At 43.9% G+C, this 27382-nt stretch overlaps 1 protein-coding gene across 7 annotated transcripts in view; it reads right to left on the reverse strand.

Annotated features, from left to right (window-relative positions):
- The window catches only part of PTK2 (protein tyrosine kinase 2), a 358217-nt gene that overhangs the window by 98779 nt on the left and 232056 nt on the right, over positions 1–27382 (reverse strand). For all 7 annotated transcript variants that reach the window (XM_053243262.1, XM_053243261.1, XM_053243260.1 and 4 more), the window contains 6 exons: positions 19140–19280; positions 15561–15638; positions 7110–7217; positions 5363–5480; positions 4020–4050; positions 1003–1055 (listed from right to left, as the gene is read on the reverse strand). In XM_053243262.1, coding sequence (XP_053099237.1) covers positions 1003–1055; positions 4020–4050; positions 5363–5480; positions 7110–7217; positions 15561–15638; positions 19140–19280 — 529 coding nt within the window. The remainder of the gene's footprint in view (positions 1–1002; positions 1056–4019; positions 4051–5362; positions 5481–7109; positions 7218–15560; positions 15639–19139; positions 19281–27382) is intronic.

The raw sequence follows: 27382 nt of genomic DNA on the forward strand, positions 1-27382 counted from the left end.
ATGCTTTTACAGTCCCCACCTCACCGCTACATATGTGCCCTGAATCCCTCCAACCATTGTTGGAGAAAACTATTGTTTGCTGTTACATCAAAGCCAGGCAACTGCTGGCTCTCTCAAATCAGGAAAAGAAGGAGAGAATCTGAATGCATGAAAAGGAGAGGTCGGTAACGTTATGCCTGCACTAACCTGTGATCAATTGTTGTAAGACATGAGGATATTTAACATGATTATTTGGGTCACAACATCTAAATTTACAGATTAACCTGACTTTTATCCATACAGGTAGGAGCATTAAACAGAGCCCAGTAAAAGCAGCCTCTAATAAAATAATGCTCTCTTAAAGCAGAATGCCAACACTGGCATTCCTCATGATAGAACACCCGGTGTGTTCCATCATGAGGCTAATTGAATTAGCCTTCTTTTGACTTTTGTACTCTTGTTTTTGTCATTTCCAAAGCAGTGTGTAAAACATTTTTCATCAGAAAAAATCCTACAGTAATCCAATGTACAGTGAATCTACACAGTGAAAGACATACAGGACACTTAGATTACCAGCAAGTTATTAATTCACAACAGTTAAAGCAATCTGTTTTTACACACTATCAAAGCTGAAAACATGCAACATACTACCAGCGATCTCTGCTTTTATAAGAAGTGACAATACTGGATTTTGATTAGCTATTTTCCCTCTAAGATTTCCCTGCTTTCATGAATTGTGAGGAATAATTTACATGTAAACATACTTAAAAGCTTATGACAGGACAGCACATTTTAGAAACACCACAAAAGTTCAGCTGAATGATTTAAAGTCAGGTTCATCTATTCTTTTTATGACCTTATCCTAGCTGCACAGAAGCAATTACCTTAAGGACAACTAGCAAATCTTTGACTCCCTCTAGGAAATATTGTGAGGAAGCATTTAAAAAAACATCACCAGCAGAGAAATGTGTATAAAACTACCTAAGCAAAAATGCATTCAAGTAGACTTCCTGTGGATCCTACCTGATACAGAGACTGTGTGTGATCGTATTCCTTGCTTCTCATTGTTGGCCAGCCTGTAACATAGAAGTTCAGATCTGTGAACATATTACACATTATACGCTCTCCAAGAGACTGAAAATTCCTTACAACAGAGCACCTACTACAATTAGCAGCGTCAATCCATTTTCTATGGAGACAAAACCCTATTTTTATTTTATACTCTAAAATAAAGGAATAAAGGAAGTGGAGAGAGAAAGAAAGAAGATGGCTGGAGGTACCTTCCCCACAGCAGTGAATGGAATGAGTGGAGAGTAAGGTGGGGGGCGGGGAAGAGGGGTTCTGCTTTTCTTGAGCATGGTGTTATTTTAGAGTTATTGAGATCATTACAGAGTGTTAAAGATCTGCTGAGAATAATAGCTAGAATGTAATATTCAGAATTTTTCCTGAAAAATAAAAAATATTAAAGACTCATGTTTAAGTCATAAAAACAGCTATGATTATATTTCCCAGTTAATTAATTGAAGGTTTTTGTTCTGTATGTGATCCAGTTATGACCCAGTTATTCCAGATCTTGTCTACTTAATATAGAACTATTCCCCAACAAAATATCAAATTTTAGAATCTAGAACTATTAGATTCTAGAATCTAGAACTAGAATCTAGAACTATTCCCCAAACAATTATAAACCATACCGGTAGGTATGGTTCTGCCAAGATAGGTCAAAACCTATCACCAAATCAAGACACTACTTTCAGAAAATCTCAGACAATAAACTTTGACTTTATGGAATTTTAAGGCCTCAGCTTCAACCCAAAAGCTAGCGTACATTGAGGCTGTTCTCACACACAGCCAACCCAGCCTAGGGTCACCTAGCCTGGGTTAGACTGCACGTGAGAACTGCTGGGATAGATTCTTTTTAGCCTGGCTGCTAGCCGAGTTTAAGAGACCTCGGCCTTCCAGCCCAGCTACACAGAGATGGGAACCTAGAGCATCTAGTCGGAGCATCTAGTCGAACCTAGTTGGAGGGCTGTGGGCCACCTCCAGCCTCAAAGGCAGGATGCCTCTGAGTACCAGTTGCAGGGGAGTAATTGCAGGAGAGAGGGCACGCCCTCAACTCCTGCCTGTGGCTTCCAGCGGCATCTGGTGGGCCACTGTGCGAAACAGGATGCTGGACTAGATGGGCTTTGGGCCTGATCCAGCAGGGCTATTCTTATGTTCTTATCTGCCTCTTGGGGGAATCCCCCAATGCATCATGTATGTTGCACAATGCTTTGTAGGATCTCCGGAGGCTGGGACAATGAGTCCCAGCTTCTGTTCACCCGTGCTGCTGGGAGCAGTGCGGAGATTCTTCCACACTGCTCCTGGCAACGTTGGTCATGTGGGCACATGGCTTGTGCACCTTTGGGCTGTGAGCAGTCGCCTGGGGGAAGGTAGGTTTAAGCCTGCCTCCCCCACCACCCATCCAACCATGCATGCACAGTTATGTGGACAGCTCTTTAGTTTGGCACTATAGAGCCCTATAAATCCAATTTTATCAATAGAATAAATATTATTTTATATTTTATATTAGAATTTTATAAATAGAATTGTAAAATACACTTCTTTCCTTCCATATTGTGTGAGAGTGTGTGGGTGTATGTGTGTGCTTTGTATCTATAATGGCACATAACAATGCACATGTGCACACACTGCCTTGATACTGCCACCCAGAACCAACCTCATTCTGCTCACTGATGACAGACAGAGGAAATACTGGTCTCCATTAGGTGTTATGTTGATTTTAATTTGCATGGCATGTATGCTACATATTTTAAATAAAATTAAAATATGTCAGAGAAGTAATGAACGAGACAATGGAATTTATTGGTCTATAAAAGGGTTAAAATTTGTCCTGTAGAGTCATCTCCTCCCTCTTCTCTCCTGTTCTTGGATTGGTTATTTAGCTTCAGTTGCTAAGAGTCTCTAGCTGTTTGAGATAGAGCATTGACAATATTTAACACTGAAAGGCATTTGTTTGAGTTTGTAAGTTCTTTCATTTTTAAAATTTGTTTTATCTATTAGGGATGTGCCAAAACACAATTCAGCTGCCTGAATCACTGGCACTTCCCTTTAAATTTGAGGGCTTACACAACCGCTTTAATAAGGAGGAGTACCTGCTGCTTCTCTGCTTGCCACCATCATGGCACTCCTCCCAGCTATGCCCACATGCCAGTGGGGCATCTCCCAGCTGCCCCTGTGTGGCACCAGCACACACATGGCCTCTGTACGTGCACAATGGTAATTTGTGTGGCCAGAATGGTTGCTGACCACACAAATGGCCTCTGCGCATGCTAGGGGCAGCTGGGAGACACCCTGCTGGCACATGGCCATAGCTAGGGGGGAATGCCTGGATGGTGACAAGCGGAGGAGCAGCAGGTATGGACCTGCTCTCCTCCGCTTTAAAAGGGCTGTGTAAGCCCTCAAATTTAAAGGGAGGTGCCATTTCGGCATATCCCTATTACCGACTCATTAAAAGAGGTCTTGTTTAAAACCCCCAAAAACTGCCCAGTGTAATTTATACTGCAGTCATTCATACATATTGTATTCTGTCACTAATTTATTTTATGAAAGAATGCATTTTTAGAAGCAGTGGTTTCCACTGAAAAATACAGTAGAATAAAAACGTTGATGTCATATCAATGGTACATAACTTAGGAAAAACTCTACTGGATCAGAGTCCACCTAGTCCAGCATCTTCCAACCCACAATGGCAAACCAGAAAGTCCACAAACGGGGCATGAAGGCATATTTCCCTCTCCCCCACAAATAAGCATATGAAGCTGCCTTATACTGAGTCAGGCTATTGATCCATTCAGCCTAGCAGTTTAATCAGAGCATGGGGGAAGACCTCAAAACCCTAACAGATGCATTTGAGTTTAATACTGTATGGAAAGAAATGCAAATATACATTGCTTGATAATTTCATCTACAGCCTTACATTAACATCATTTACATTTTAAGCATTATTAAACTTCTGAAGACAAAATATTAAGACTTACTTTGGTATGGATGGTAAAGCTCTTTCACCTTCTGCATGAAGAGGAAAAACACACAAAATTAATATAATATGCTATTCCAAGGTAGGAATAGTACGTACTCCACAAGTAGGGAAAGTGGGCATTCTCACAAAAGCTAATCATGTTTTCACCGTATAGGAGCAAGTTATGGAACTGTATACTTTCCTCAACAGTGTGATGTAAGATTTCAAAATTCCCTTCATATATAAGAAAAAGGGATCTTATAAAAAGATACAGTGGCTATTATATGGAGGACAAAATACTCATAAACAGAACTTCTGGAACGGAACTATTTTCTGCAGAGCCCTCAAAACTAAACGTGTTTTCTGAGCACTGGGAATTTTTACTTGGCTGGAGTGACAGACTAGCTTTCCATTCATTTTTTCATGCAATTCTCAGAACCTAAATCTAGAGACTCCAAAGTGAAGTTTACAACTAGTACATCAACAAGCCTCTAACAAGAATCAACTAATGCCACTTTACTCAAGGACACCTCTCAGAGACAGACTTGCATAATTTTCCCTGCTGAATTAGTATGCAAAATTTACATTTTATTATGGTTGCATCTTACGAAGAGATATGAGGTACTGAAGTGTAAGTGTTTAGTGGAAAATAAACTTGAATAACCTGGTTATGGTTGCTAGTCAACTATTATTAAAATAATGTATCAGAGATGTTCGAGCGTTGGACCCTGAACAAACCAATCCGGACCTTGGGATGGTCACTATGCCTCATTCTAGCCTACCTTGCAGAGCTGCTGTAAAGTTGAACAATGTGGGGTGGGGAAAGAGAATGAACACTATATGTCACCTTGAGCTCTTTGGAGGAAGGGCAGAATTAAAAAGTAAGAATTAAACAGAGAAAATAATAAAAGAAGTATGCCTAAAGTGAGGGCTGACTTCTTAGAGGATTTAAAATCCAAAGAAAATGCAATGGGCCCACACAAAGGTTTCTTTCTGTGTATGTTTTTTGGAGGAGGAAAAAGGAGAATCTCTTGTAGAGTAACACACTGAATACTACTAACAGCATGTGAATAGCAAAATGATGGTTTTGGAACGTAAGTTACAATTTTTCAAAATTACTTTAAACTTAACTATTAACAAAATTACTGATATAACAGTAACTATTGGAATTCCCATCTCAACTGCATTCTAACTTTTAATCCAAGTGGCATATTCCCTATCAGAGATCAGATGTGTCTATCCTGGTGAACAGAGAGAATTGGTCAATGCTCGGATCTCAGTTCTCCTTTCTGTTTAAGCTGTACAATGCCAAGCCTGCCTAGACACAGCATGAGTTGTCTACAAAACAAAATGTTCTCTTACCTTTCTGGGGCCTGATGATAAAGGACTGCGTAGCACCATTGACCAGTCGGCAGTATCCATCTATCAAGTCAGCCATGTTCTCTGCAATAGTTAAGGATGGTGCTGTCACTGTCAGAGGCTAGAGAGAGAGAGACAGAGGGGGAAAATAGGACACCAAACAAAGACGCATTATTGCAGACACAAACACTTAGCAGAACAGCTGAGCTGTTACGTCAGAGCAGAGCATGCAGTTGAAAAACAGTAAACAGAAAGTGTGTATAGTTGATTCAAACTAAAGTCCAGTTCTTATGCCTAAAAATCCTGCACGTGGAGAGGCACCATGGAGGATAACAGTGTGTGTCCTGGCACAATCACATCAAGAGGTGCCACTTCCTGATGGCAATTTGCATGAATGCAGCAAAAGGGGCAGGGGGGGAAGGGAGAAGAAGAAAAGCCTAGCTCACTTGTATCTCTTTCAGGAAATGCCAGTTGGTTGCTCTATGTAGTTGCATTCATGGAACCACTGTATATACTGGATGCATATCTGATACCCCCTGGTATATCAGATTCGCAATAAAATTTAGGTCAAATTACATTAAACGTGTAGTTTGACATTGCATATGTATGTATTTTTAAAAGTTAAATAGCAACGTGGGGAGGGGATCAAGATATGATCATGGTGCACAAGGAGGAAATATTTAACCCTTTCCTACCACACCCCTGATGAAGCGTTCTTCTAGGAAGCTTCCTAACAAATTCAGGGATGTGACTTTCATTGAGATAGCAACACAGCAATAAAGAGTTAAATTTTTACCAGACTCATTCTAAATTGGGCTTTGGGTTATTTTTGCAAGTTACATAGCAGCTTGAAAACACAAACAATTCATTTAATATGTTTGGCTCTTGCCCTGTTCAGTTGGTTACAACCCCCCAAACACACTAGATATCAGCAATGTTACTGTATGAAGAAGGGAAACTTAGAAATGAGTCATTTCTGGTAGCAGATTGCCTATTGTTACCTCATATAAAATAGCTATGAACAGCCCAGGAAGGACATCTGGAAAACAGGTTTTAACTACACAGGAATAGTGTTAAATATTCAAAACTAGAATAGCAGCTTATCAGTGCCCAGTTGTTCATACAGTTTTAAGAAGTAATTAATAAAAACATTACACTACTCTTTGTTTTGTTGTGACATAGGCTTGACAAAACCACCACTATTGATTAATACAACAGCAACAGTTGCACTGGATAGAGATGGGCATAAGCTGCAGCACAGCTAACATGTGAGACATAATCTCTACCATTTTGGATCATCTCAATCAATAAGAATTGCACTTCAGCAGGGACGCTGCTGTGTACCTTCCTTAGCACAATCAGGAGGGTGTCTACCTAGGGAAAAAGTAAGGCTGAAGCAATGGTCTGATGAAAAAAACATTTTGCCAGGGATTTGAGAACAACTCCGATGCAACAACTAAGAGTATAAAGGGCTGACATAAAAAAAGCTTCACAACCAAATCCATACTAACATTATAAAATACAATAACCTGGATGGGGAGAGAGTGTGTGAAATTGCTATTCATCCAGCTTAGAAAAACTCCTACTGCCTGACCATGCAAAAAGAAAGTGAGCACATGTCTGATTATTATATATTTAGGATATTTTAATCTTAACTTCCCATTCAAAGAAAGTGTAAGGAGGTTTACATAAAAACATATTTTTAAAAAACCTCAAATTAAGAAAGCATAATTTAAAAATACTTTCTTACCTCCGGTGCTCCAGCAATTTTCATCTGCAGCACTCCTTTCCTATCCTTGTCTTCACTACTTGAATACTGAATGGTCTGCACTTGATGGAAGTCCGCCAGGTGAGTAAGCTACAAAAAGGTATAGGGACAAGTGAAAGTGTTAGTAATACTGCAGAATATTCCAGCCTGATGCACGTACTATATCACATACAACATACAAACTAGTACTTCCAGTTGTTTCCCTATATCCTATCTTGACACTAGCCACCAGTTTTTATTTGAGACTCACAATGTCATAGTTCTACACTGGTGAAGGAAGAGAGCTGAACAGATGGCAACTCTTTGCCTGAAGAGTGCACTATTGAGCAATGTGAACAATTGGCTCAAAGCCCAAATGGAAACTGACACAAGAGGAACTCTTATCCCAAAGACTGAATAAGGCATAATTACCAAGGCTTTGAGTCTATTCTTTAAGCAACATCAGTTTTTTTAAAAATACATTTAACAAGTCCAATAGCAAGAAACTTAAAATTATTTAGGCACTAAAAATCTCCAGTATTCAATGCAGAAATTAAGCCTACCAAGCATACAGTAGCTACGCCTAACAGTACAGATATATTGACTGCATTGTGTAAAAAACAAAACAAAAAAACAAGTTACTTGTGACTGATGATCTGGTAGTGATCCGTTAACATCCGTAAGAATGAGTTCTGTGCCTGTGCAGAAACCTCGCAGCCAAATGCTACAGCTCCTCAAGGCACCCACGCTGCCCCTCAAGTGCTCAGCATGGTCATTATAAAAGGTGGGTGGGACGCTATTTCCCTCAGTTCCTGGACGATCACCTATGTAGACGATCATCCACTGAAGAACAACGCAAGTTCTTTTTTGAGTCTTAATGCACATAAAAGCTACTGAGGTGGGAAGGCTTGGGAGGGACTTAGGGATGTCAGTGGATCACTACCAGATCATCATACAGGTAAGCAACCTGTTTATCTAGAGCATGATCTGTTGGCATCCATAAGAATGGGTGTTTAGCTAGCTCCCTTAGGAGGAGGAGGGTGTAGTAGTTATTGTAACACCCGTTTCAACACGCTTCTCCCAAAAGGTAGCTTCCGCTGCAGAGTGAAGGTCAATGTCATAGTGCTTTACAAAGGGCAGTTCCGTGGACCAGGTTGTCACTCTGCAAATGTCTCTGAAGGATATGCCGGACAAGAGGGCAGGAGAAGCAGCATAAGCCTGATTGGAATGAACTTTGATGGATTTTTGTGGATCCACTTTCTGTAGTTTGTATGCCAGCATTATAAGCTCCACAAACCAATGTGAAAGGTGTTTGCTCTACCCTTGTAGGAGACAAACCAGCACTTGGTTAACCTGAATGATTTGGTGTGGTCTAAGTAATATAAGAGAGACATTTGCACATCAAGTATATGCATTGCTTCTCCAGAGAGGTTGATGGGTCCTCTGAAGAAGGTGGGTAATACAATATTTTAGTTCAGACAGAAGTCTTGATCATGGATGAGGGAGCTGACCTGGCAAGTATAACTGAGACCTGGTTGGGGAAGGCGAGTGGTCCAGTGTGGGCTCAGCTTCTCCCTCCAGGTTATTCTGTTGTGGAGCAGGTATGGGGAAGTGGGCGGAGGGGTGGAGTGGCTGTGGTCTATAAGAATACCATTTCCCTTAGCAGGGCCCCTGTGAGGCAGCTGACTTGTATCGAGTGCGTATTTTTGAAGCTGGCAACTAGAGATAGACTGGGGATTCTGTTGGTGTACCGATCACCCCGCTGCCCAACTGACTCTCTAAATGAGCTGTCCAAGCTGGTCGCAGAGTTGGTGTTGGAGTGTCCCAGGCTTTTGGTCCTGGGGGACTTCAATATTCACTTTGGCGTTGGCATGCCTGATGCAGCTCAGGAGTTCATAGGTCCATGACAACTATTGGCCTATCCCAACTAGTATCTGAACCAACTCATGTTGCCGGCCACACACTGGATTTGGTCTTCTGTTCGGATCAGGTGGGTGTTCTGTGGGTGGGGGATCCAGTGGTTTCCTCATTGTCATGGACAGACCAAGACCTGATTAAGGTTGGTATCACGGCCACAATCCACTCCTGCAGGGGTGATGGACCAATTAGGATGGTCTGCCCAAAAAGGCTGCTGGACCCAGTAGGGTTCCATAAGTCCTTGGAGGGTTTCGAAGTTGGTGCTGCAGGTGATTCTGTCAATGCTCTGGCGGGAACCTGGAATAAGGAATTTGCCAGAGCAGTAGACATGACTGCTCCTAAGCGTCCCTCCAGATCCGCTTCAAAATCGGCTCCCTGGTATACCAAGGAGATGCGAAGTGGCTGGGTAGGCAACTGGAGCAGGTGGAGGAGACTTTGGCTTGAATTTGACAGGATGCAGCACGTGACCCACTTGAGGGCTTACGCGGAGGCAGTGCGTACGGCAAAAAAGAGGTTCTGGTTGGCTTGCCCAAATCTACTTCTCTCTTTCATCTGCTTCATCAGGAAATGGCATTCATTCCCTAATGCCTGCCTACAGGCACTAATGGGCTGGATGAGAGATAACAAATTGAAGCTGAATCCAAGCAAGAGGAGGTGCTCATTGTAGGGGCTCAGAATCTGAGGGATGAGTTAGATCTCCCTGTGCTGGATGGGGTTTCACTCCCCTGGAAGGAGCAGGTATGCAGCTTGGGGGTACACCTGGATCCAGGCCTCACCCTGTTATCTCAGGTGGAGGCTATGGCCAGGAGTGCTTTCTATCAGCTTCAATTTTATCAGCTTTCATTCAACAGCTGGTTGTCTTCATTCCTTGAAGAGGACAACCTCAGAACAGTGGTGCACCAGCTGGTAACCTCCAGGCTTGACTACTGCGATGCGCTCTACATGGGGCTGCCTTTGAACATTGTTCGGAAACTTCAGTTAGTTCAAAATGCGGCAGCCAGGCTGGTCTCCGGGGCAACTCAGAGAGACCATATTATGCCTGTTTTGAAACAGCTGCACTGGCTGCCAATATGTTTCTGGGCAAAATACAAAGTGCTGGTTACTACCTTTAAAGCCCTAAACGGTTTAGGTCCAGGTTACCTTAGAGAGCACCTTCTTCTACATGATCCCCACCGCATATTAAGGTCATCTGAGGAGGTCCGGCTCCTGTTGCCACCGGCTCGTCTGGTGGCGACCCAGAGGCGGGCCTTCTCTGTAGCTGCTCCTAGATTGTGGAATGCACTCCCTGCAGAAATCCGTAATTTGAATTCTTTATTGACATTTAGGAAAGCCCTAAAGACCTACCTGTTCAGCCTGGCCTTCCAGGGTTTTAAAATTGTTTTAAAAGGTTTTCAATGTATCGGGTTTTTATAAGGTTTGCAATTGTTTTTATTTATTTATTTATTAGATTCATATACCACCCTTCCAAAATGGCTCAGGGCAATTTTTTAGCTGCTTTATTGTATTTTAAAATTTTTATTTCCGATTATTGATTGATTTTAACTGTTTTATGATATTTGTGAGCCGCCCTGAGCTATCTTGTAAGGGCGGTCTAGCAATCAAACAATAAGTATGTTTTGGAATGTCAGTTATATGCAAGAGCACTATCTGTGTCCCTTTTTAAAGAGAATGAGATATTGGGACAATAAACAAAAATTGATTTACTTATTATGAGGAACTAACAGATATGTGACGTAAAGAGTGGCTTTATTTGTTGTCAAAGCTTCATGGATAAGGAAAGATTTTGTGGGTTCTCCGAGAGCTATTCAGTACTCCTGAATTTGTAGAATGTATGTTGGGGGAGTTGTCTGAAGAGTTAAAATGTACTGAAGTTGGTTTGTTATTACTATTTAATTATTTGTATGTGTTGCTTTATTTTTGTATTTTGATGCGGTCTTTTTGACTAATCAATAAACTTATTCATTCATTCAGTGATGCAGCAAACAGGTCTAGCACAGGATAAGTCCATGCTCTGAAAACTGATGTTAGATATTTCGTGTGGACATCCTATTTGTGTTGCTGCTGGAGTGCTAATGTCCGACTGAGGCTGTTCATAAGTACATTGTCCGTCCCCTTTATATTGATAGCTATAGGGTGGATCTGGTTGCGACTGCACCAGTGCCAAAACTGAAGGTTTGGATTGCATAAGGATCTTGACATGGTGCTGCCTTGTCTGTTGATATAAGCAATGGCAGTTGTGTTGCTGAGTTGTATTTGGACTACCTGACCTCTCATGATTGGCAAGAAGGCTTTCATCTCCATGAACAGAGCCAGAAGTTCCAAGAAGTTGATATTCAAACCTCTCTGTTGTAGGGCCCATTGACCCTGTACTTGCAGTGTGTCCCCACCCCCTGCAGCCTTAGGGATGCATCTGTTGTGACTCACACTGAAGGCATCAGGTTCTGGAAAGGTATACCTTGTAGAAGATTGTTCAGAATCATCCACCAACCAAGTGATTGAAGCATGAGGGATGGAATACTGAAAAGAAACTGCTGACTGTCTGCACTGGGGCGAAAGACTGAAAGGAACCAAAGTTGCAGCTTCCTCATTTTTAAACATGTGTAACACACTGTTGAATTGCAGGAAGCCGTAAGGCCCAGAAGGAATTGAATCTGATGTGCATGCTGGTTTGGCTGAGCCCGGAAATTATGAACTAGGTCCTTGATGGCACGGAAACGTTCCATTGGTAAGTATGCTCATTTTGTCTCTGCGTTTAATACTGCTCCTATGAAGTTTATGGACTGCACTGATTCTAAGTGAGATCTTTCCCAATTTACTTATATCCCCAGAGAAGGGACAAGACATATGACATCTGATAAGACAGAGGTACTGTCTGTAGGGGGTCGGAACCCGAGTGATGGTTCAGATCTGCCTGTTCTGGATGGGGTTACATTCCCCTAAAAGATCAGGTTCATAATCTGGGAGTGCTCCTGGATCCCAAACTCTCCCTGGTTTCTCAGGCAGAGGCAGTAGTCAGGAGTGCTTTTTATCAGCTTCGGCTGAACCTAACCCACCAGATACTACAAGAAGAAATATTTATATACCGCTTTTCAAAAAAAGTTTCCAAAGCGATTTACATGGAGAAATAATAAGTAAATAAGATGGCTCCCTGTCCCCAAAGGGCTCACAATCTAAAAAGAAACATAAGACAGACACCAGCAACAGTCACTGGAAATACTATGCTGGGGGTTGGATAGGTCCAGTTACTCTCCCCCTACTAAATAAAGAGAATCACCACATTATAAAGGTGCCTCTTTACCAAGTTAGAATGGGAGATACGTCCATTCCTGGCACATATGCTGGTAACTCTCTAGGCTTGACTACTGTAAAATGATCTATGTGGGGTTGCCTTTGTACGTAGTTCGGAAACTACAATTGGTACAGAATGCAGAAGCCAGATTGGTCTCTGAGTTTACCCGAAGGGACCATATAGCACCAATTTTGAAAGAACTGCATGGGCTGCTGATATGATTCTGAACAAAATACAAAGTGCTGGTTATTACCTATAAAGCCCTCACCAGCTTGGGTTCAGAGAGATTTGAATATCTTAAGAGAGCGCTTTCTCTTGTCATGAACCCTGTCGCCTATTAAGATCATCTGGAGAGATCTGGTTACAGTTGCCATCGACTCATTTGGATTTTTTCATCTTTTCCATTGTTGTACCAGTCTCTTCACTAAATAGGCCCTTACCATTGAAGGGCAGTCCTTCAATTTTATCCTTCATATGTGACTGGAGCAATGCAGAATGGAGCCACGCATATCTATGCAAAGAGATGGCGGTGGTCATAGATCTCGACTCCATCTCTGGCAAGATGTTTAAGAGTACTTAGGTGCTATCTGAATACTGCAGTTGACTTGGCCATGGTCTCTGAAAAGTGCTTCTTGAATTCCTCAGGTGTCAACTTGTCTAAATCTTGTTGAAGATTCTCCAAAAGGGAATGACTGTATTTTGCCATGCAGACAGAATAATTCACTATAAGGCTCACACTATAATTCGTGTAAGCCTTCCTCCCCATAACATCCAACTTCCTCCCTTCTTTATCTGTAGATGTGGTATGTCTCCTTGCAGATAACCTCCCATGCCATTTTTGCCACACACGAGATTACTGGTGACAGGAAGTGCTACTGGTTGTGCAGCCTGTGAGGCAGCCATGAAATTGTACATAAGGTCATCTACTACAGGTAAGGAACTTGGCAAAGTGATGAAAAGTGTGAAAGCAGAAAGCAGTATTGACAACTTTGACTGTTGGGCTTTCCACAGCTTGTAGTCATGGCAATCATAAGGTAAACCAGGTGAGGTTACTCTCATGTCAGACTTTCCAGGTAGCCATGAAAGAGGGGCAGGAGAATGGTGTGCAAAGCCACAGGAATGCCACTGGGTGGAAGAGGATTTTGTCCCAGACAAGCAGTCAGTGCCTGGCTCACTGATGGTCTGAGCAAGCCATGAGGTGCTGTTTATATGCCCATAGAAGGCATCACTGGAGTCGCTGTGGATGCTGTGGTGACAATCACTATATTGTGGTCCTCATCTGGATACTCCTCAGTCTGAGGCAAGAAACCCTTGAAGGTAGTCATTGATCGAGTGCTGTTACTAGAATCTAGAATGGTAGAAGAGTCTGAGCCATGGAAAGGTCTAGGCCGGCATCAAGAGCTTCGGCGTCAACTTAGAATACCAGAGGCGGTGATGTCTCTCGACATTGAGGGGAGGCTTGTTTCAATGTGGTAATAACCACTGTGTCCAATCTTGGCGAAATCTCCATATGTTGATCCTTCGGTGTCAATGGAGGAGTCATCTCTGCATGCTGAGCTGCCATCATTGACGGGGAAAGTGGACAGATTGGCATCGTGGTAAATCATCGTGATAAATCAATGTAGGGTGTGGGGTTGTCGATGTTGATGGTCTCATGTTGGATGTGGATAGCCTTGGTATCGATGGATTCAGCATCGAAGGCTTCGATACGTAAACACTCAGTGTTGGTGGTTTGGAGGTTGATGCCAACTTGGGAATAAGGGGTTCATTTAGCTGCCCAGATGGAGAGAGTGTCTCTCTCGATGCAGCCTCATGGCTCCTATGTTTTTTAGGTGCTGGCACCAAGGAAACATCAGTTGAAGAGCCATTTTTCGTCTCTTTATGCTGAAAGGGTGAGCCCTTCAGAGTTTGAAAAACGAGGAAGACGCTGAGGGTTTAGACTATTTAGGTGTTACTGTCCCCATGCTGACACTGTCATCGATGCTGAAATTGACTTCAATTTGAGGGCGTGGCTGGCCGAGATGTCAAGAGATTTAGGGCATCATCATACAGAGTAAAAGGCAACCTGTGCCTGATTTCTTCTCGTTTGTTTGGAAAACAACATCCATATTTTTCATGTAGTTGTATTATGTTGCTCTCCCAAGCAAATTAGGCAGGAGCTATACTTATCTTGGGATGGAAGCCTAGCCCTGCAATCAGCACAGTACTTCAATTCTTTTCTGTTTTCTTTTCCATGTCCGTTGAGAAGAGGCAGTCCATAGTCCTAGTCAAACTGAAAAATCAGATTGTAAACCAAATAAGTCCATTTAGATATAAGAGTCATCGAAAGGAAGCTTGTGTCCAAGGAATAAACTTTTTTTTACAAAAAAGGAGAACTGTGTTAGAAGGAACCAATTCAATCGAGGAGCTGCAGCGGCAAGGTCGAAAAGGAACTGAGGGAAATGGTGTCCCACCTGCCCTTTGTAACATTCATGCTGAGTGCATGAGGCGGGACAAGGGTGCCTTGAGGAGCTATAGCATTCGGATGCGAGCTTCCTGCCCAGGCGCAGAACCCATTCTTATTTATGTCAATGGATCAATAACAATAGCTTCCATCCTAAAGTACTCATTGTGAAAGCAGAAGTTCTGCTTGCACAAGAGGAGAGGACAATCCCTTCCTGCTCTATGCCCCATGCCATCCTGTTCTGCAGATTTTTGCAACTACAGAGGGAAAGGGAGATCAGCAAAAATCACCCCTCCCCCTTAAGCAAGTGGAATGTCTGCTCATGCTACAAGTGCTTGGGAGACACTCAATAATTATGAGCTGGAAATAAAATGAACTGCACGTCCCAGTACTGAAATCTATTGATTATACATAATCTGTCTATTATTTGTCTAAGTGTTGCAGGCAGGAAAATGCAAACGACTGACTAATGCAAGTTACTGCTCTGTTTCAAATATATACTTACATACATACATACATACATACATGAGAAAAGTTTATCTCTCTGGTTTTTAGGAATTCACCACCTACAATGTGCACTCTTTTATTGTGGGTGATACTGATTACTAGATTGCAATTGTTTCTTCATTCAACACTGTTCTCCCACTTTCTACACTAATTAATAACAGCTAATTTGTGTTTTGTAACACTTTTTCAGTTTTACTCAAAATTAAAATTTATTTTCATATCTACCTAAAAGTTCATTCACAATAGACGACCCCCTACCCCACTGCATATTAAGACAGTTGTGGAGAAACAGACTTACATTGGATCCCTTGTCCGTAAGGTAGCTGATCCCCTCTTCTGGACCAATAGCCAGCTCCACCGAAATAATCCAACTTGACTTTTATATTTAAGGTCCAAAGGGAGTAGTGGAAATTTGAAAGAAAATGTTAAAAAACTGGGTCAAGATTGCCAGCAGATTTTACTTTAAAAACAAACCTTACAAGTAATTTTAGTAAAAATAAACCTTACAAGTAATATTAGTCAAAATGAAAAACTGTCCCTCAAAAGGGCCAAAACAGACAGGATATGAGGTACCTGTTAACTGGTCTCCTGATATGTGCCTTTTGTACCACTCATCACACCTTTGCTGCCCTCATATTTGAGTTTGGCTCACATGTATACACTTTAATTACATTTTTAAATGTTTTAACGTTTATTAAAATATTTTCTAAGCTGGTATGAGAACTTTTGTGCTGGTCACCATGGGGGTGCACACTTTTAAACATGTTACATTTACCTTGAGGATGGACAGCAAAAGTAAGCTGATCAAAAGTTTAGGCAACATTACAGAACTTCACTTATAAGCAAGCTAAGCTTAACCTCTGTCTAGATCAGGGATCTCAAACTATGGCCCTCCTGCAGAGGTTTGCCAACTCCCATAATTCTTGGCGACCAGCTGTTGTGACCAGGGATGATGGGAGTTTTAGTCCAGAAGCAGCTGGAGGGCCATAGTTTGAAATCCTGGTCTAGATATTAGGGCTGGCTGAAAAAACCCTGAATAAGCTCCCCCGCCCAAGTTTCAGAACTGAATCTTCGGCCCATAGCAATGTCTTCCACGAGATCATTTTAAAATTACTTCTAGAAGCATTTAATTATTTCTTTCCCTGCAGTCCTGGGAAAGGCCCAAGGTTTCTTAGAAATTGTAGTCTACCACTTCCAGCAGCCATTTTAAAATTATGCTGTGGAAGGAGCTGCTACCTCAACTTACTTGGGCAAAAATAAAAACAGAGCCAGGTTGTCTCCTGACTATGCCAATTAACTAGCTACAGGGTGGGAGGCAGAGGCGTATCTAGGGAAAATAGCGCCTAAGGCAAGCACTGAAATTGCGCCCCCTGTCCAGACATCTGACACCCATCTTTCAGATAACTTTACCATAATATCAGATGAAAAATACAAGTCAAGCTTGTTAATCTTTTAATATTTCAAAAACTATTTAGCAGTGGATGTAGCCAAACCAAAAAATGCTGGAAAACTACAAATTTCAGTATGCTGGGGCTCATGAAATACCCAAATACTATGTGGAGGTGTACTTGGAAAACTAAACAGAAGTGCCTGTCTAATTCTCTACTATGCATCTACTAGCATCACTATTACATAAGTTTTAAAAATAAATGGAGAATTTGACTTTTCCCAGATACTCTGAAAATAATTAAAGGATATGCAGAGTAAACTTGGAATATATTCTAGTATTTCAGAAAGTCAGTTCAAATGAGAGAAAATGAGCAAGAAACTCCCAGTGGGCCTTAATACTCAGGATTTCACACTGATTCAAAGACAAACTCACCTTTAATATTATTGACATCACATTTAACTCACTTATCATAAGAAGCAAAGTAAGAGCAAATGAATACAATCCTAGCTCATAAGCTTTAGCTCAGTATTCACAAGCCCTGATTCTCTGTACATAGTGCCAATCTGAATATGTGTACAGTGACTTATATTATATTAAATTTTTTTTTTTAAACCTGTAGCCTCTTTGGGGAGCTTCCTAAAGGCCGTGTGGGGGGGGGGTGTCTGCAAAGGTTCCCCCTCCCCTGCTGGCCTCCAGGGCCTCGCAGGGACCATTTGAGCATGTGCAGTGGCCATTTTTTAAAAATATTTTTTTTCAAAAAAATGGCATCTGGAAACAAAATGGCCACCATGCATGCTCAAATGGCCTCTGCAAGACCTGGCATGGCCTAGGGCCTCACAGAGGCCATTTGAGCATATGCAGTGGCCATTTTGTTTTAGTTGGCCATTTTTAAAAAAAAAAAAATTAAAAAAATGGCGCCCCCCTTCAAGTGGCGCCCGGGGCACGTGCCCTGCCTGCCCCACCCTACATATACCCCTGGTGGGAGGAACATGGGAAAGAGACAGTGTGGTAAAATAGCTTCAAAAGGGAGTCAAGCCCAATTTGGCCATGGTCGCATTCATTCAGACCTTTGGAATCAAAGCTTCGGTTGCTGAAGCTGGTTGAATCTCATCCAAACTAACGGTTGATATGTACTAGATACCTCACAGAAGCTGAAGATCTCTGATTCATGGGGAATGCTTTTGATCATTAGTGGAGCCACATGGCAAGTAGAGTAAGTAATCTGGAGACCAGTAAACTACGTTGTGTTGTGAAGGTAAAGCATCTGCTTAATTGGAGACTGGGACAGAATGGGCATTTCAAATCTTCACTCAACCAAAGAGGTCACCGGGAAGCTATCGGTAGGAAGTTATTTTTCAGATAGGTGAGCCTAACATAGCTCTGAAGATTGTGCAGCAATAATGAGATTAAGAAGTATAAAGCAATTCTTTCCAGTATAGCTGGAAAGTGCTCTGATACATGCATGAATGAGGATTGGTCCTGAGAACCATGCTTAGTTGGCTATGTGGTCTCCAACTAGACCACTCTACTATTCTATAGTGAGAAACACTGAGTTGACCCATCAGGTTAATTTATCAAAAACCTTTTTATAAACTGAAAAGGATTTCCAATTAATTGATCAACATATATATTTTTAATTTTAAATATAAAAACCAGCACAGAAGAGGCATTCCCACTTCTCTCAAACCAAGAAAACCTCTCCCAAGATGGTACCTACTGTGATGAATACATATATCCCCCCTCAAAAGATGCTTTTATCATCAAAATTATTTATTCATGTGCACATTAAGATATTAAAAGTAATTCAATTAAACAATCTTCTGTCACAGGTTAACATTCCTATGCTATATTAAGTAGAACAAAATTGTTGAAAACAGAAGATAAAATTATATTAAAAATCTAGACTCATAGGAACATAGGAAGCTCTCATATACCGAGTCAGAACATAGGTTCATCTAGCTCACTATTGTCTACACAGACTGGCAGCGGCTTCTCCAAGGTTGCAGGAAGGAATCTCTCTCAGCCCTATCTTGTAGATGCTGCCAGGGAGGGGACTTGGAAACTAGATGCTCTTCCCAGAGCGGCTCCATCCCCTAAGGGATAATATCTTACAGTGCTCACACATCAAGTCTCCCATTCATATGTAACCAGGGTGGACCCTGCTTAGCTAAGGGGACAAGTCATGCTTGCTACCGCAAGACCAGCTCTCCTCGTATCTACTGATGTAACTAACTACTACACTGATACTAAACTATCATTCATGCCACCAGTAATTAGATAAAAAGTAATCCGTGTTAACAGTATCACTCATACGTAAAGAAAGATTAAATGAGTCTTTAATCTAAATGATTCACTATGTATAGGGCAAAAATGCCAGCTGACCTTTCCTCTTTCTCTAAAAGCTGACAATTAACTGCTGAACTAAGCAAGAGTCAATTAGATGGATATTTCAAAGCATGTTCCACCAGCTTGATGCAGTACACTTACACCGAGCGCACACTTGAAGCATTCTTTGTCAAATCTGTATACTGGTGAGAGAATCTCGAAGAATTTCAAAATACTTTCTTCTCTGTTGAGGTTGGCAAACTGTCGAAATGTTTGCTGGATCAGTTTTCGTAGTGCTTTGGCCTAGGTAATGAAATATTTAGATATCATTGTAAGGTTCTGCCAGCAAGAGTGCATATTAATTGCATCCATCACGACAACACTGGTAACATTTGCTCGAAATACTGGCAAAAGGTAAACATTAGCAATTCTGAGGCAGAAAGAAGATTTGTCAAGCATAAATAATTTAAGGGGTTTTTTGTGGTGTTTTACAGAAAAACAATTTCACTGACTTTAACAGGTGCTGTTAACAGAAAGAAAGTTATCTGAGTTTAATTATTAAAACAGATTGAATATTATGTGCTTGAACTAATTATTACTGTTCTCAGCTTGATCTTATTTTCTAAACCAATTATTGGGAAATGTAGAAATTACAATTAGCTCTGGATATATCTCAGACATTTACAAATAAATTCAAAATATCAACTCCAACCTAAAGCAACAAAGACACAGAAACACAGCAGATGGGGTTGGGGACAGAAGCCTTATTTATGGAGCTGTGAGGGAGAATTGAGATGTATACTTGCTTTTGAAAAGCAAGTCTAAAAAACTGACTGTGTGTGTGTGTGTATAAAAAATAAAAATAGATGCAACTTGCAAAATATAATCCCAAAGACTCAGTGACCAGCATGGCATTGAACTAAAGACCTATATCTGTCTATAGCCACTATATTTATTTATTTTATTATTTATTTGTTTGATTTATATACCGTCCTTCCAAAATGGCTCAGGGCAGTTTACAATTAAAACAAACCACTAAAACAAAGAGCTAAAACAAATTAAAAACAATATAACAACAACTAACAATTTAAAAACATTTTAAAACAACAATTAAACAATTACAGTGATTAAAAGCCCCCAAAACGGGTTAGAATATTAAAACAAATTTTAAAACCCTGGAAGGCCAGGCCAAACAAATACGTTTTAAGGGCTCTTGCAGATTTCCGCAGAGAACGCATTCCAAAGCCCTGGAGCAGCTACAGAGAAGGCCCGCCTCTGAGTCGCAACCAGACGAGCTGGTGGGAACTAGAGACGAACTTCCTCAGATGACCTTAATGTGCGGTGGGGATCACGCAGAAGAAGGCGCTCTCTAAGGTAACTCGGGCCTAAGCCGTTCAAGGCTTTAAAGGTAATCACCAGCACTATGTATTTTGCCCAGAAACATATCGGAAGCCAGTGCAATTGTTTCAAAATAGGCATAATATGGTCTCTCCAGGTTACCCCAGAGACCAATCTGGCTGCCGCATTCTGAACTAATTGAAGTTTCCAAACTATGTACAATGGCAGCCCCACGTAGAGTGCATTGCAATAGTCAAGCCGGGAGGTTACCAGCTGGTGCACCACTGTTTTGAGGTTATCCACCTCAAGGAATGGGCGCAGCTGTCGAATCAGCCGAAGCTGATAGAAAGCACTCCTGGCCATGGCCTCCACCTGAGATAACAGGGTGAGGCCTGGATCCAGGAGTACTCCCAAGCTGCACACCTGCTCCTTCTGGGGGAGTGTAACACCATCCAGCACAGGGAGATCTAACTCACTCCTCAGATTCTGAGCCCCCACAATGAGCACCTCCGTCTTGCTTGGATTCAGCTTCAATTTGTTATCCCTCATCCAGCCCATTACTGCCTGTAGGTAGGCATTTAGAGAGTGAGTGCCATTTCCTGAAGATGAAAAGGAGAAGTAGATTTGGGTGTCATCAGCATACTGATAACACCCAGCATCAAATCTCCTGCTGACCTCACCCAGCAGTTTCATGTAGATATTAAAAAGCATTGGTGACAGAATGGAGCCCTGAGGGACTCCATATAACAGCTCCTGCTTTGAGGAGCGACTGTCACCAAGCTCCACCATCTGGGATCTACCCGAAAGACAGGAACGGAACCACTGCAAAGCAGTGCCCCCTATTCCCAACTCCTCCAGGCGACCCAGAAGGATACCATGGTCAATGGTATTGAACGCCGCCAAGAGATCCAAGAGGACAAACAGAGTCACACTCCCTCTGTTGATTTCCTGGTAAAGGTCATCCATCAGGCCGTCCAAGGCTGTCTCAACCCCATAGCCCGTTCTAAAGCCAGTTTGAAACGGGTCTAGATAATCAGTTTCCTCCCAAACCACCTGGAGCTGTTTAGCCACCACCACCTTGCCCAGCCAGGGGAGATTGGAGACTGGCCTATAACTATCCATCGCTGAGGGATCCAGGGTAGGCTTCTTAAGAAGAGGTCTAACTATTGCCTCCTTCAAACAGGGAGGCACCTTACCCTCCCTCAGAGATGCATTTATGATATCAACTAGGCCATCGCCAACAATCTCTCTGCTAGATCAAAGCAGCCAGGTCATGCAAGGATCCAGAGAACAATTGGTAGGCTGTACCTCTCCAAGCAGCTTGTCCACGTCATCAGGAGTCACAGATTGAAACTGATCTAACCTAACACTGCAAGAGGGATCTTTGGATACCTCCCTCACAGACCCTGCAGAAATAGTGGAGTCCAAGTCGGCCCGTATATAGGAGATTTTATCTGCAAAGAACCCACTAAAAGCGTCACAACAGAGTATCTCCAGGAGCTGATTTGAGGCAGAAGGTGCAGAGATCATACTCCTCACCACCCAAGATAACTCTGCTGTACTATTTTATTTATTTTTTATTTATTTTTACATTTTTATACCGCCTTTCGTTAAAAGAAAACCCCAAGGCGGTTTACAAAAATTAAAAACATACAGCAAAAAGCAGTAAAAACATCAAGCTAAAAACAAGCATAAAAACAAGACAACAGATAAAAACACACAAGAACAGCAGTAAAAGACGATTATGTAAAAGCCTGGGTAATAAGCCAAGTCTTTAAAAGCTTTCTAAAAACTGTGATGGAGTCCGAGGAACGAATGGCCACCGGGAGAGCATTCCAGAGTCTAGGGGCAGCAACAGAGAAGGCCCTGTCCCGAGTGCACGACAGCCGGGCCTCCCTCATTGTCGGCACCCAGAGCAGGGCCCCCTCAGATGTCCTAGTCAAGCGGGTAGCAACCCTTGGGAGCAGGCGGTCCCTCAAATACCCCGGGCCCAAACCATTTAGGGCTTTAAAGGTCAAAACCAGCACCTTGAATTGGACCCGGAAACAAACCGGCAGCCAGTGCAGCTCTTTCAAAATGGGGGTGATATGTTCCCAACGGGCAGCTCCGGATAGAACCCTCGCTGCCGCATTTTGCACTAGCTGTAGTTTCTGGATATTCTTCAAGGGCAGCCCCACATAGAGCACGTTACAGTAATCCAGCTGCGACGTGACTAAGGCGTGGGTAACCGTGGCCAGATCTGCCTTCTCGAGAAAGGGACGCAACTGGCGCACCAGCCGAAGCCGTGCAAAGGCACCCCTGGCCACCGCCTCCACCTGAGCCTCCAAAAGCAGAGCCGGGTCCAGTAGTACCCCCAAGCTGCGTACTTGCTCCTTCAAGGGGAGTGCAACCCCATCCAGAACCAGTAAAATCTCCTCATCCCGATTGGCTCTCCTACTGACCAACAGTACCTCCAACTTATCTGGATTCAATTTCAGTTTGTTAGCCCACATCCAACCCATCACGGCCTCCAGCCCCCAGTTCAGGACATCCACCGCCTCCCTAGGATCAGATGACAAGGAGAGATAGAGCTGAGTGTCATCCGCATATTGCTGACAACTCAGTCCAAATCCCCGGATGACCTCTCCCAGCGGCTTCATGTAGATGTTAAACAGCATGGGGGACAAGACCGAACCCTGCGGGACCCCACAGGCCAACGGCCACGGGGCCGAGCAGTAGTCCCCCAGCACCACCTTCTGGACCCTCCCCCCAAGAAAGGACCGGAACCACTGCAACGCAGTGCCTCCGATTCCCATACTCGAGAGGCGGCCCAGAAGGATACCATGGTCGATGGTATCGAACACCGCCGAGAGGTCCAGCAGAACCAACAGGGACGCACTCCTCCTGTCTAGTTCCCGGCGTAGGTCAGCCACTAGAGCAACCAAGGCAGTCTCATTCCCATACCCGGGGCGGAAGCCAGATTGAAAAGGGTCCAGATAATCCGTATCATCCAAGACCCTCTGCAACTGGGACGCCACCACACGCTCCATCACCTTGTCCAAGAAGGGAAGGTTAGACACAGGTCTATAATTGTCCAGGTTGGAGGGATCAAGGGAGGGCTTTTTAAATAGAGGTCTTACCACCGCCTCCTTAAGGCACGATGGCATCCTGCCCTCCCTTAACGAAGCATTAACGATCACCTCCAGCCATCTGCCTGTCCCCTCCCTGGCAACTTTTATTAGCCATGAAGGGCAAGGGTCAAGAGCGCACGAAGTCGCCCGCAAACTGCCCAGGATCTTGTCCACATCCTCAGGCCGCACCAACTGAAAAGAATCCAAAACAACGGGACCAGATGGTACCAGAGGCACGTCTGCCAGAACTGCCAAAACTCTGGAGTCCAGGTCAGCACGGATGCAAGCGATTTTATCTGCAAAGCGACAGGCAAACCGATCACAAAGAGCCGTAGATGACTCCTCCCCCATTGTCCGGGGGGATGTGTGGAGCAATGTTTTCACCACACGAAACAGCTGTTTGTCTGCACTGAGCAGACGCAATGGAGGTGGAGAAAAAGCATTTCTTCACCGCCCCCACCGCCACGGCGTAGTCCCTAAAATGGGTTCTAGCCCGTGTTCGATCGGATTCGTGACAACTCTTCCTCCAGCGTCGCTCCAGCCGTCGTCCGAGTTGCTTCATCACCCTAAGCTCCGAGGAAAACTGAGGAGCAGAACGGGCTCCACCAAGCCGGAGAGGGCGCTTGGGGGCAACCGTGTCAACAGCCCGGGCCATCTCTCAATTCCAGAGATCAACCAAGGCCTCGACAGGGTCACCAACTCTGGACACTGGAAACTCCCCGAGGGCCGTCTGAAATCCAAGCGGATCCATAAGCCTCCGGGGGCGGACCATCTTAATCGGCCCACCACCCCTGCAGAGGGCAGACGGAGCAGTCAAACTAAACCCCACCAGGTGATGATCTGTCCATGACAAGGGAGAGATCTCAAATTCCCCCACCTCCAGATCATTTATTTCCCGGTCGGCAAAAACCAGATCCAGAGTGTGTCCCGCCACGTGGGTAGGGCCCAATACCAATTGAGACAGGCCCATGGTTGCCATGGAGACCATGAAATCCTGAGCCGCACCCACTAGGGGGGCCTCAGCGTGGACATTGAAATCCCCCAAAACAATGAGCCTGGAGGAACCCAAAGCCACCTCCGAGACCACCCCCACCAGCTCAGGTAGGGAGACTGAAGTGCAGCGGGGTGGTCGGTACACCAACAGAATCCCCAGCCTATCTCGGAGGCCCACCCTCAAGGACAAACACTCGAAATTGTGAGATTGCCTGAGCGGGCACCTGGAAATGGGGAGCGTCTCTCGAAAGATGACTGCAACGCCTCCTCCCTGGCCCTCGAGGCGGGGCTGCTGCACGATCTGGAAACCTGGAGGACAAAGCTGAGAGAGACCAACCCCGCCCAGCGCATCCAACCAGGTCTCCGTCACACATAACAGGTCAGCACGCTCATCCACAATCAGACCGTGGATGAGAGATGTTTTTGCGTTAACTGACCTGGCATTCAGCAGCAGCACCCTAATCCTCGAAGGAGTGTTCACAGAGCTCCCTAGGGTCAGAGGGTTGGGAGAGGGGCCGGAAAAAGGAACAGGCCTCAATTGCCTGGACCGATTTCCCCAGTAACGGCCCGCCCAACTCCCACCGCCATACCTTCCTCTGCCCGCTACCCGTGATATTGCCGCCCCCACTCCAGACCCACTTTTTCGCTCTCCCAGGCACATCTCCCCAGACTAACCCACCACAGCTTCTTGGCTGTACTATGGCTGTACTATGGAACAACTGAAGCTGAATAATATGCACTATTTTCACTCATGCTCTAAAATATGTGGAAATTGAAAGTTTAAGTGGCCACTTCAACTTCCGCATCATATAAGCACTAAATACTTTGTATATATTATGTTGACTTCATCAAAGAGGTTCCATGCACCCACACACTGCTGTGGTCTTTCAACTCAACAAGGGCTAGGGCAGATTGTATGCAGGCTGAATTCAAAAGATGCAACTTCTCCAATCACTTCCTAGAGATACCCCTGATGAATGTATGCCTGATGCACCTCTAAAAGGCACAGTGCTTTCTTCAAATACCACTTACTAAGAGCAGCTTCACACAACATAGTAGAAGCCGAACCACTGGTTCCTAGAGCTCTGTAGTGAGCCTGACTTTCAGAGCTCGGGGGTGGAGAATGACATGCTGACATTGGCAGTGTCATCCAAACCCACCGGTGTCAGCATATTCCACCTTACTTGCTGTTCCAAATTCAACATCTGTAGCCAACTTCAAATCACCATTAGAGATGCTGGGTTCAGAACTGTGAATCGGACAGTTCACCCAACCTTGTCGGGTTTGGGTATGATCAGTGTCGGCATATCCTTCCCTGCCCTGGCATCAAAAGTTGGGCTCACTGCTGAGCTCCAGGAGCCAGCAATCCAGCTTTGTGTGAAGCCGCCCTTAGTAGGTGGTATCTGGGGAAAGCACTGTGCCTTGCAGAGATTCATCAAGCATAAGTTCATCAGGGTGTCTCTACGAAGTGATTGGGGAAGGTGCACCAGTTTAATTCCAGCATCGACACATCCCTCCCCAGTCCAAAGTTGAGCTGGAAGACCAAGACAAAGTATGGGTGCATGGAGCTTACTTGGTAAAACCAGCAAAATATAGGAGATTGCACAAAGCATCTATTGCTTACATGTCACAGAAGTTAAGATGCTACTCTAAGAATCAACTCTCATTTTAAACTGAATTTTAATAATATACTTTAAACTTCCATGCTGTTTTTTTAAAGGTACTAAATTATGTAAGCACTCTGGGTGAGCGAGTTTAAGTGTATTCAAATTTGATCTCTATCATTGTGTAGCATTTTAGGAAGCTTAATTCACTTCATCTACATTATCTCGTCAATCATATACAGAACTGGCTTAATACAGTTTAACACTATTTTAAAAGGAAGTGGGTTGCCAGAATAAAAACACCAACAACTCAATAAAGTGGGTCAATTCTACTCACTGGTTAGAAAATGAAGACTAATCCTTTAGAGAAATCCATGGAATACCAAGATCTTTTAGCCAAGGTAGCTAAATGGAATATCTGTGTTCAGAGACAGTATACCTATCAATACCTAATTCAAGGGACATGCAATAAGAACATAGCCCATCTAGTCCAGTATCCTGTTCCATACAGTGGCCCACCAGATGGCTCTGAGAAGCCCACAGGAGAGAGGTGAGGGCAGGCTCTCTTGCCTGTTGTTGCTCCCCTGCAACTGGTATTGAGAAGCATCATGCTTCTGAAGCTGGAGATGGCCCACAGCCATCAGACTAATAGCCACTGATAGACCTGTACTTCATTAATATGTCTAAGCCCCTCTTAAAGCCATCCAAGCTAGTGGCTGTCACGACTAGGGGTGTGCACGACACGGTCCGGAGGCCATGTTGGAGGCCTCCGAACCGGTTTGGAGACGGACCGGTCCTGCGGTCCGGCACCGAGGGGGGGTCTACCTTTAAGGGCGGGGGGTAGAACTTACCCCTCCCGCTGCTCTTCCCCCTCCGGCGCTGTAGTTTAAAGCGAAGTTTTTGGGGCACGCGCCGCCCACATCACACACACGATGTGTGTGACGTAGGCGGCGCGCGTGTGCACAGCGGCAACAGGCGCGCACGTGCCGCCACTCACGCATGCGTGCTGCTATTACAGAGACTAACAAGCGAGGACGGGGGCAGGGGCAGCAGCGAGGAACGCTGCCGCCCCAAAAACTTCACTTTAAACTACAGCCCCGGAGGAGGAAGAGCGGCCGGAGGGGTAAGTTCTTCCTCTCCGCCCTTAAAGGTAGACCCCCCCTCGGTGCCGGTCCGGACCAGTCCGGACCATGCACATCCCTAGTCACCACATCCTATGGCAGGGAATTCCACAGATTAATTATATGCTAAGTGAAAAAGTACTTCCTTTCGTTGTCCTAAATTTCCTGGCAATCAATTCCATGGGATGACCCCTGGCTCTAGAATGATTAACCATAATATTAAGCAGAAGGGTCTAAGG

The sequence above is a fragment of the Hemicordylus capensis genome, chromosome 4, assembly GCF_027244095.1.
Source record: "Hemicordylus capensis ecotype Gifberg chromosome 4, rHemCap1.1.pri, whole genome shotgun sequence".
Lineage (NCBI taxonomy): Eukaryota > Metazoa > Chordata > Lepidosauria > Squamata > Cordylidae > Hemicordylus > Hemicordylus capensis.